Raw genomic sequence first — 10,153 nt, forward strand, 5'->3', positions numbered from 1 at the left:
TATCGACAATATCGCTTCAAGCCGACCAGAGCAGTGGTTGTGCTCGTTCCCGTACCAGTCACGTTCATAACTAAAGTGCAAACTAAACCTACAAACCTTCTGTGTTCATACCGGGCACTGAACTTTTCCGTATGTGACCATATGTTACCCGAATAAACCTGCTAATGTCCACATTGTTGTGGCGGTTTGTAGAGAAAAGCCAAGTATTTTTGGTAACACTTTATATTAATGTCTAATTAATAACACTTAGTAATTAATGAACAAATGAGGAAGAAAGCATTAACAAATGTTTGTAAATTACTTTTAAATGTTTGTAAATGTTATGTTAAAATTTTATATATCAAACATTTACAAATTGTTTGTAAATGACTAATACTGTGTTAAAAGATTTAACATATTATTTGTAGATATTCAATAAAGTATGAACAAAATGTAGCTAATAATGAAAACATTTGTTAATGTTTTGTTCATCATTAGTTAATTGATTACTAAGTCTTTATAAGTTGACATTAATATAAAGAGTTACCGTATTTTTCAGTTTGCATCGCGAACTAACTTTATGATTCCCGAACACTCAGAATTGTGGCGTGAACATTACGGCGAGTTCAAGATTAGGTGCGGGAAGGGGCACCGGCATGGTTCTCTGTCGGCCCGAATGCACCTTGAGAGGTCCCCAAGTCCAATACATGCAATGAAATGAGGACACAACACTGGGCCCTCTGTCTCTCCCTAGGCCCGGTGCAAGTGACCTGTTTATCGGCCCCTGTTGACTTCCCTTGCTATAACCGTGCGGACATACAGCCAGTGTTGAAGGCGTGGAAAGCAGCACATGTAATTGACTTTGTATGGAAGAGTAAGAGGCAGAAGCATCAAAATCTGTAAAAGCGCAGAGGGCGTCAGAAGGGTTAATAGAGAAGTTGAATTTCAGCGAAAAATATGTAATGAGTTCTGCGCCAGCAGGTGGCAGCCAATGAAATGTTTGCACGAGCTTCGGTTGGTTGCTCTCCCTGATCGAACGCTTCAGGTTGAATCATTGCCCACATTCATAGCGCCTGATCTGTGCTTTCCAGACAGGACTCTGCAGAATTTTAGCTCTTTCAACGCCGGCTGTCTGTCCGCACAGTAAAGCTTGGTTTATGCTCAAAGACAGCCATGCAGTTGTTTTTTACCCCGCCGCAGTGACTTGTGTGCACGCCTGGAAATGTGATTGCCCACAAACAGCCATGCAGTTAACAGTAGTAGGAGCCGCTGTGATGGGTCGAGAACAAACAGCTACTTCCTTGTTCTAACCTTCACCGTGCTACGGACTGTGAGATGTTCATCAAAAAGGGGGCCGTGTTTTGTAGCTTCATTTATTTCCACGAACCAAAGACTTACACACTTGCAAGTTACGACACTGATCCGGACAGTTGAACAGTGTTCCGAAGAAACGTTCCGCTTCGTGCGATGTTCTTGACAATGATGAGCCTCTTCCTTGTTCCAAACTACCACGGTGGCTGCTAGTGTGATCAAAAATGCTGGTTGGCATTTATTATTTTTTTCATTTTCATTGCCGTTGAGTCTATGTAGCTGTGTAGCTACAAAACAACAGACACGTCTAGTTTACTCCTTTTATTGAAAGCAGTTTGATCAACAATCTCGCTGCCCCTACAGAGCGATACAGATAGCGCAGACCTTGATTGAGCAAAAATCAAAACTGTCTTCGTTGACCTGTGGGCCACAGGCGGCAAAGAGAGTATACACAGCCCTTAAGGCCTGAGAAGTGCCGCTAGATATTCTGGGTTCTCTGGAAAGGAAGCGTCGATAAATTGAAGGCCACACCTCAAACCATATCAGAGACACTGTCTGAGTGTTTGTGTGTGCGTGTGTGTGAATAAATTGAGGGCCACACCTCAAACCATATCAGCATGTCGTGTGTGTATGTGTGTGTGTGTGTGTATGTGTGTGTGTGTGTGTGTGTGTGTGTGTGTGTGTGTGTGTGTGTGTGTTTTCGTGTGTGTGTATGTGAGTCGATAAAGTGAGTGCCACACCTCAAACCATATCACAGTCCTCTGGGCTCCATGGTAGAAAATAGATTTGGGTCCCCCACCCCAAACCATATCATCTTCTTCTGCTTCTGTGGGCCCCTGGAGGAAAACAACTTTGAGACCACATCCTATTCATCCAAACCACATTCTAGCTTACTGTACAACCCCCCCCCCCCACACACACACACACACACACCAACACACACCCACCCCAAACCATACCATCAACCTCTGTGTAACCCCCCACTTGCCCACACACCCACACACCCCAAACCCATATCAACACGCCCCAAACCATACCATCAATCTCTGTGCAACCCCCCACCCACAGCCACCCACACACACCCCAAATCCCATATCAACTCACCCCAAACCATATCATCGACATCTGTGTAACCCCCCCCCCCCCCCCAACACACACACACACACACACACACACACACACACACATCCAAGACTTAACACACACACACACACAAAAAACAGACAAACCATACCATTGACTTCTGTGTAAACCCCCCTACCCACCCACCCACACACACACCAAACCCATATCATCACACCCCAAACTTTACCATCCACCTCTGTGTAACCACCCCCCCACCCCACACACCAACCATACCATCGACCTCTGTGTGAATCCGCCCCCCCCCCCTCACACACACACACACACGCACGCACACACACACACGCGCACACACACACACACGCACACACACACACACACACACACACACACACACACACACACACACACACACACACACACACACACACACACACACACACACGTACACCACCCACATCATAGTTCTCTGTGGCCCCACCACAGTCTTATATCATAGTCACCTGGAAAAACAATTTGGAGTCCCCAACCTTGCCCATATCCTGGACCTCTCTGGTCCCCACCCCAACCACATTATAATCCCTTTTTTATAGTAGCATCAACTAGTAAGTAGCATATGGGCAGTCATGGGTGAGCGGTTAGGGCGTCAGACTTGCATCCCAGAGGTTGCCGGTTCGACTCCCGACCCGCCAGGTTGGTGGGGGGAGTAATCAATCAGTGCTCTCCCCCATCCTCCTCCATGACTGAGGTACCCTGAGCATGGTACCGTCCCACCGCACTGCTCCCCATGGGGCGCCACTGAGGGCTGCCCCCTTGCACGGGTGAGGCATAAAATGCAATTTCGTTGTGTGCAGTGTGCAGTGTTCACTTGTGTGCTGTGGAGTGCTGTGTCACAATGACAATGGGAGTTGGAGTTTCCCAATGGGCTTTCACTTTCACTTTCACTTCACTTATATGGACTCCTTTATATGAATTTGAGTTAGACACACCCTTTTCATCACCTTGGGAGAAGTGGGCTGACAACAGCAGTGCTCCCTTCGCTATAGATATGGAAAGAAAACAATGAACATCTCATGCCTCCCATCTCCCATTTTTATTGTAATATCAGGATGAAAGACAATGATACAGACAACATGAAGAAACACCTCTGACAGGTTTTCACAATAACGCCTTCATTAGATTCTCTTATCTGATGACAAAAGAGCCTTTTCAAAAAAGTTTGTTACCAGATCATAGATGGCAATTAAGGATTTTTTTTTTACTTTGCCTTAGACTTGTGACTGCCTCAGAGTAGCTTATGTTGTGTTTTGCGTTTCCCAGGTTTCCCATCAAAGGAGCATTTTTTTTTTTTTAACCCCTTAAGACGCGGCTTTATAAATTTGTTGTTACCAGTATGGTAATGACCAAGTCGTGGTGCATTACTAAAGGGCCTGTGTTGTGTCATAGTATTGTAGTGCTATGGCAGTTACATTTCAATGTCTATTACAGCGTGCCACTGGAGGTACGGCGCGCATTAAGGGGCTACGCAATTAAAAAAAACAACTACTGATTCTAGGAAGATGTCCTAGACAAGACAGCCATTTTGTTTTTTTTCGTTGAAGAATTGCAAAAAATGAGTCAGATGCGGAAGTTGTTTTTCTGTTTTATTAGGCAAGTGTTCAAACTAAAGTTTCGTCCTTGTCAGGTCTTCTTCAGAATGACTCAGTCTTGGCCAAGGGGCGTCGCCAGGCCTATTTTACAGGGGCCCGTGCCTCTGCATTGATTTTATGTGCCCCGGTAGGAGTTTCACAAAAAACACCCTTCCTACATTGGAATTTAGCTCAAGTTACGGAGTGATCAAGATGCACAACTTGCAATAATATAATTAATTTACAAGCTTTTTGAAATAATTATAACGGCAAAAAAAATGTGGTTGCACGCTTCGCATGCATACGTATGGCATCAGGTCAGCTGACGCCCCTTGGCCAATAAAACAGAAACTACCTTCCACGTCTGAAGATTTCTTTTTTCATCTGCACTTGCTAGTGCTTGCCCGTGACGCACCAAATTGTGAAGTCCAGGAGCCTTCTCTTCTATCTTTCTCTTCTATATGAAATTAGGAAGTCACTTCTGCTCACTGCGGCGTCTTCAAAGAGGATCTTCTCTGTTGGGACACAGAGGGGTGAGTTTCAGGAACACTGTGTCTACAGGTATAGTTTAAAGTCAAAATAAAAGTATGAGAGATGGGGGATTGTGAAATATTCTCATGTCCAAAAGGGGGTCCCTGCAGAAAAAGTTTGGGAACCACTGAATTAAAAAATGATGTAAATATCAAACTCAAAGCCAGTATAAAGTTCAGTCATACTTACAGCATCCATACAGCTTGTTGATCCTGAGGATATCACTTCTGGACAATCCCTTTCTCTGACCGATTCTCACACTTGCGTTTGGAATTGGGGTGATAGTTGCTCTGCCACGCTGGGTGGTGAAAGCATATCTACAAAAGGTATTGTTATAAGTCAAATTGGAAGTGCTTGACAGACTTAAAATTCACAGTTAAATAATTCATATTATTCCGTACAGTACCTGCCATAGTGCATCACTGAGGTGTAGTCGTATGGTGTGTTCAGGTGGTTGATGCGTGCTTTCTGAAAGTTGCTGACCATGTCTGTAAATGGAGGTTAGCATCATGATGACTCACACTGTCTCTGAAACCACATTTGTCCAAATGTCTGAAGTTTCAGAATATTTCAATTTCAATATTCTATATGCAATGCCAATTTTGACTAAACGTGTAGTTACTGCACTTACTGCGTTTGTAGGGCAGAGTGTGTGTATATCTTGTGGATTCCTCCCTTTACCCCCCCACCGCCACCCCCAACCCCAGGTGGAACTGTACGTAACTATAGGTCTGTTGAGGTTGGCTAGGCTACACATGCATTGGTGTGAGTGGAAAGCGTGAGTTAGCGTTAGAGTGTCTTACGGGGGTTAATGTATTGCCAGTTGATCTTCACATACTGGTCTCTGTCGCTCCTGGTCTGCTCGTGGTAAAAGCCCAGAGCATGGTTGAGCTCGTGCTGGATGATGCCATGATAGAGACACCCTCTCCTGCTCAGGGACAGCACCTGCCTCCCACCCGTCCTGCCGAGGCTGGAGAAGCACCTGAGATACATCAAAATAGAAGATGTTAGTAAGCAATTCAGTTTTGCATTAGGTACCCTGTCCTTTTTAACATCAGCTCATCAAAGGAAAGGTGCAGTAACTAATGTCAGCATAGAAACTGAAAAAAAAAATCTTTCAAAGCCTTGACATTAGGTTGCCTACTGTGGTTAAATTTGACATAGCAATCAGGGGCGTAGGCAGAAATAATAAAACAGGTGGGCCCAGAAAAAATCGGACAGGCCCAACCCGAAAGCGTGTAGGTAGATATTATAACATCGTGCTCAAAAATGATACTTTGAAATTGAAATCATAGAAATCACAGAAGATGAACCAGACTTTTGACAAAATGATTAATAATCGCTCAGTGCTATGCCATTAATTATAGTTCAATGAGGCAACAGTTGACTGTCAACGCCTATGATAGCAATATCTCTAAACATGGGACACATTTGGACCACAAGGCTAAAGGAGGAATAAAGAAGGTACTATAATGATGACCGTTTTCAGTCTAAACTTCATTTTGAGAAAATATGTAGTTACTGCACTTTTGTGGGGCAGAGTTAGCCTAGTAAACCAGCGCCAACATTTTTTGCCTGCGAGTGATCTGGCCAAATATCGTTTCTGAGCTCCTGAAAAATCGGGAACTCCTCCCACTTTCTCTGGAAGCAAAAACTCAGAAGCAAACCGAGGGAGGCAGGTCAACCATGGCGTTTGGGAAATGTATTGTCATGCTCTTGGTCAGAGCAAGTCTCAAAGAGATTTAAAAGTCGATGATAATCAGGCTTGGTCTGGTCTGCCCAGGAAGACCTCAGATATCGTCACTGATGTCCAGCAGAAACCTTGTGACTCCAATTTTGTATTGTTTCTTTTTATCCTGTCTTTCTTTTTTTCATGAATATACATCAGTGCTATTGGTCAGTCTCCATGAGAATATAATGTAATATAAATGATCTGAAATGAATACCAAGTTTAATGATGGAATCTTCATTTATTTTGAACAGTGATTTTACATAAATATTTTAAATAACGATGCAAGGTTTTTTGCAGGACAATGACAATATAGTGCAGTAGAAACATAAACCGAATGGTACAGTGTTTTTAGTACAGCTATCAATAACACACTCACCCATCTCTGCTCTCTATGCTGATGTAGGCAGCGCTCTCTCCTGAGCGAGGAATAAACCTGACGCAGGTTTGCCTGTTGAAAGTCAACATCGCCCTGTCGATCTTCCTCTTGTCATTAGGAGCTGAACATACAGCAAACACAAAACACAATGGTGACACTTCATAATAATGAATGATTATAAAGCATTTATAACACTTAGTAAACAATGAACTTGCATACATCAAACCGAAAACACATTAAAATAATGAATGCTTATAAAGCATTTATAAACAATGAACTAATGATGAACAAAAGTTTATCAAGTTAGTACTTATATGCAACAGCCCAACATTTTGACGTCAAGCTTCTTGTGTTTAGCGATTTGAGCTATTAATGCCGTCACTGCTGCGCTCAGATAATATGGACGAGGGGTTCTTCAAAACGCAGCTTTTACATATGTAACTCTTCGGAGAAGCTAACTCACAGAAAGAAGAGCTGATTGTATACGGCACTTCCACCTTCCCACTGCGAGACTTCCTCCACAGACATTGGTTGTTCCAGCAGGCCAGAGCATTTCTGCTTTTTGGCGCCACAAGATCTCCTTCCATCAGGAGTTCATTGGAAGCTAGGTAACAGAGTATTACGTTTTATCTCATTTGAAGAATTATGCTGTGATTGTGTACAAAAGTGTAAAGCTACGTGTGCATCAAGAGCGACCTACACTACCTGAGTGATGGGAGTCATTGTTTCTCTATGGAGGGTATGCGAATAAAGCGACCAGAGCGTATTCAGCGGTAGCGAAGCGACCAGAGCGAATTTCAATGATTAAAGTAAAGCTAATATTATGGTAATGAGCTATGACACTTTTCGGCGAAAAACAATTGGAATGTTCATATTTCCAAATGTCCCAGGCTGACAAAGCCAGAGTTGTTATGTGATAAGCTAAATCAAAATCAATGTCTCGTCCAGAGCGATTTTTTTTTAAATCACGACGAAACTTCTTCCACAACCTCAGCTACTCAGGTAGCGTAGGTCGCTTTTGATGTACATGCAGCTTAACTTATACATCCAACAGTGCATTACATATTTTAAAGCGTTATTCCACCATATCTGATAAGATGATTGAGTTTACCTTTCTGTACTTACATCCGTTCGCTGGGTCTGGGAACACAAACTACCCTCAAGCTAGATAACATCATTGAATCATATGGGAACATCTAGCAGCTAGCTCTCAATGATAATTGCTAGCTTGGAACCAGAAGTTATATCACCAGAGAATGGTTGGACGAACAGGAAAAAGGTACAACACAATTATTGAACTGAAAACGGGGGAATAAAATGAGCTTATATCCAGAAATGGTAGATTGTCACTTTAAGCTGCAATACAAACCATTGTTTGTGTCCAGAATCTGTGTAGTTAAGTCAATGTCGTCAAGCTCATCCGTGAAAATATCATTCTCCTCATCCTCATCCTCCTAGGGGGAAAAAAAATTCAAAGTTCAATAGAACGTAGTAAACCCACAACTTGCCCTTACAGACTGAGCTGTTAACATTTCTGTATCTTTGGTGCTGGTTACGCATATGTAGTTATTTTTAAATGCTGAAATTTGTATCCATTTATGTGTAAAACATGTCATGTGGATAAAAAATAAACAATGTGACAGGTGCGTTTTTAGTAGCCTCGCGCGCCATGCTACGTACTTCCGCCAAAAGATTGTGTCTGTACGCTACATGAATACAAGATGAAATAGTAGTACTATGGGACGGTCAGTACCAGGCTAGCGTTTTAGCCCTGTCCGGAGTTTTGAAGTGCGCATTCCAAAACTCGTCTTACATGTGAACGAGAGGCCAAAACCAATGCGTTTTCACAAATATCAATATACTGTACGTGTAAACAGTTTCTCAGGCTTACCATGAGGGGCAGAGCCTGGGACCGGCCAAGTAGCAGCAGCAGTAGAAGTAGAGGGGATATGGAGGCTCTGAGGTCCATGTTGCTTCCGTGTGTGGATGTGTGGATGTGTGGAGATGGCTCCTTCCCTTCCCTGGTCCTCGGACGGCGAGCGAGGCCCGTCTCGTTTCACCTGAGTTTTTATACAGCCCTTCCTTTATGCAGGTGTGTCTGCCAGGTGATTTACCTGTCAGTGCCGTCAGGGTCAGGTGTCCTGTATGGGAGCAGGCAGAGCCACTGACAGCTTAGGCCGGGCCCAGGACAAGGTCATCTGAAAGGGCCCCCCACTTAACACATATGATGGAATGAGGACCGAATTACAGGCCACACCCCTCTCCATGGGCCCAGGACAACATAGCTGTTTGTCACCCCGCCTGTCAGCTTCTCTGTATGGGAGGACGCCACCAACTGTTCAACACATGAAAACTACTGGATTAAGATACTACAGTGTTGTACAAAGTATCAGTTTGTTTCTCACAGTTACACATGTCAGTCTGATGTAAAGATTGCTAGCGTGATAACATGGACTCCATGGACTTTTACCTTAAAAGCTGAAATACAGTATGTCAACTGGTTGCAAAATACACCATGAGGGGAATTATTAGTAGGCCTAGTTGCACGTCACTTTTTACATATGAATAAGACCAAAATGATATGTAGCGTAACTTTACAAATTCATTGATAGGGAAGAAAATTAAGGTAGGATTCTGCAAGGGAGAAGAGAAGTGTGTGTCTGTGTGCGCGCGCGTGTGTGTGTGTGTGTGTGTGTGTGTGTGTGTGTGTGTGTGTGTGTGTGTGTGTGTGTGTGTGTGTGTGTGTGTGTGTGTTTATCCAGGCTTGTAAAGCAGACTGGTGATGTGCATTAGTGCGGAGACAAGCAGACAGCATTCCATAATTTGCGGACAAGGAAGCCGACAGCACAGACAGACCGACACCAAAGGGGTCAGTTGTCCCAGGCCCAGGGGGGGCGTAGGAGGCAGGTACAATTGGGTCCCCATTACATTGCACATATTTGGGTGGGGAGGCCTTTTGACTGTTTTTGCCGTGCCCCGCCAACCCAAACCTGTCAGCCGCCCTGTTTGTGGCCAAGCACACTGAGAACTCAGTCACCCATGGAACAAAGCCAAAGGGGGCTGGGGGAGGTGGGTCGTCGGGATTTGCGGGTGAGCAGGGACGGATTAAGATGACCTGGGGCTGCTAGGCTACAGGTTACTGTGGGCCCCACCCAGAAGGCCAATTTCAGAACAATTTACATAGACAGTGCCACAATTACGAGCTATGAATTAATATGCCTACCAACTGTACTCAACACATTCATTTTTAAACATTGCATCTTGTCACAATCTTGCAATTTTTCCCTTTCCGCCAATCAGGGGCCCCCTGGCAGGTGGGGGGCCCTAGGCTACAGCCATATCTAGCCTGTGCATCAGTCCGGCCCTGGGTGTGAACTGAGAGCAGGTGGGTATCTGTGTAGCGAGTAGGGGTGGAACGGTTCACAAAATTCACGGTTCGGTTCACATCACGGTATCAAGGTCACGGTTTTCGGTTCTCTGTGACGCTGGGAATATTAAGCCATATTTATATAA

At 44.1% G+C, this 10,153-nt stretch overlaps 1 protein-coding gene across 1 annotated transcript; it reads right to left on the bottom strand.

The window, feature by feature from the left end:
* Positions 1-4,707: 4,707 nt before the first annotated feature.
* Positions 4,708-8,681, bottom strand: LOC134439838 (hatching enzyme 1.2-like). Its single transcript, XM_063189738.1, has 7 exons — positions 8,532-8,681; positions 8,010-8,094; positions 7,104-7,244; positions 6,641-6,761; positions 5,336-5,514; positions 4,939-5,020; positions 4,708-4,849 (listed from the first exon to the last, which is right to left on the bottom strand). Exons 1-7 carry the CDS (start codon positions 8,607-8,609, stop codon positions 4,708-4,710), a joined length of 828 nt encoding a protein of 275 aa, XP_063045808.1. The 5' UTR covers positions 8,610-8,681.
* Between the last annotated feature and the right edge of the window lie 1,472 nt (positions 8,682-10,153).

The sequence above is a fragment of the Engraulis encrasicolus genome, chromosome 23, assembly GCF_034702125.1.
Source record: "Engraulis encrasicolus isolate BLACKSEA-1 chromosome 23, IST_EnEncr_1.0, whole genome shotgun sequence".
NCBI classification, from domain to species: Eukaryota; Metazoa; Chordata; class Actinopteri; order Clupeiformes; family Engraulidae; genus Engraulis; species Engraulis encrasicolus.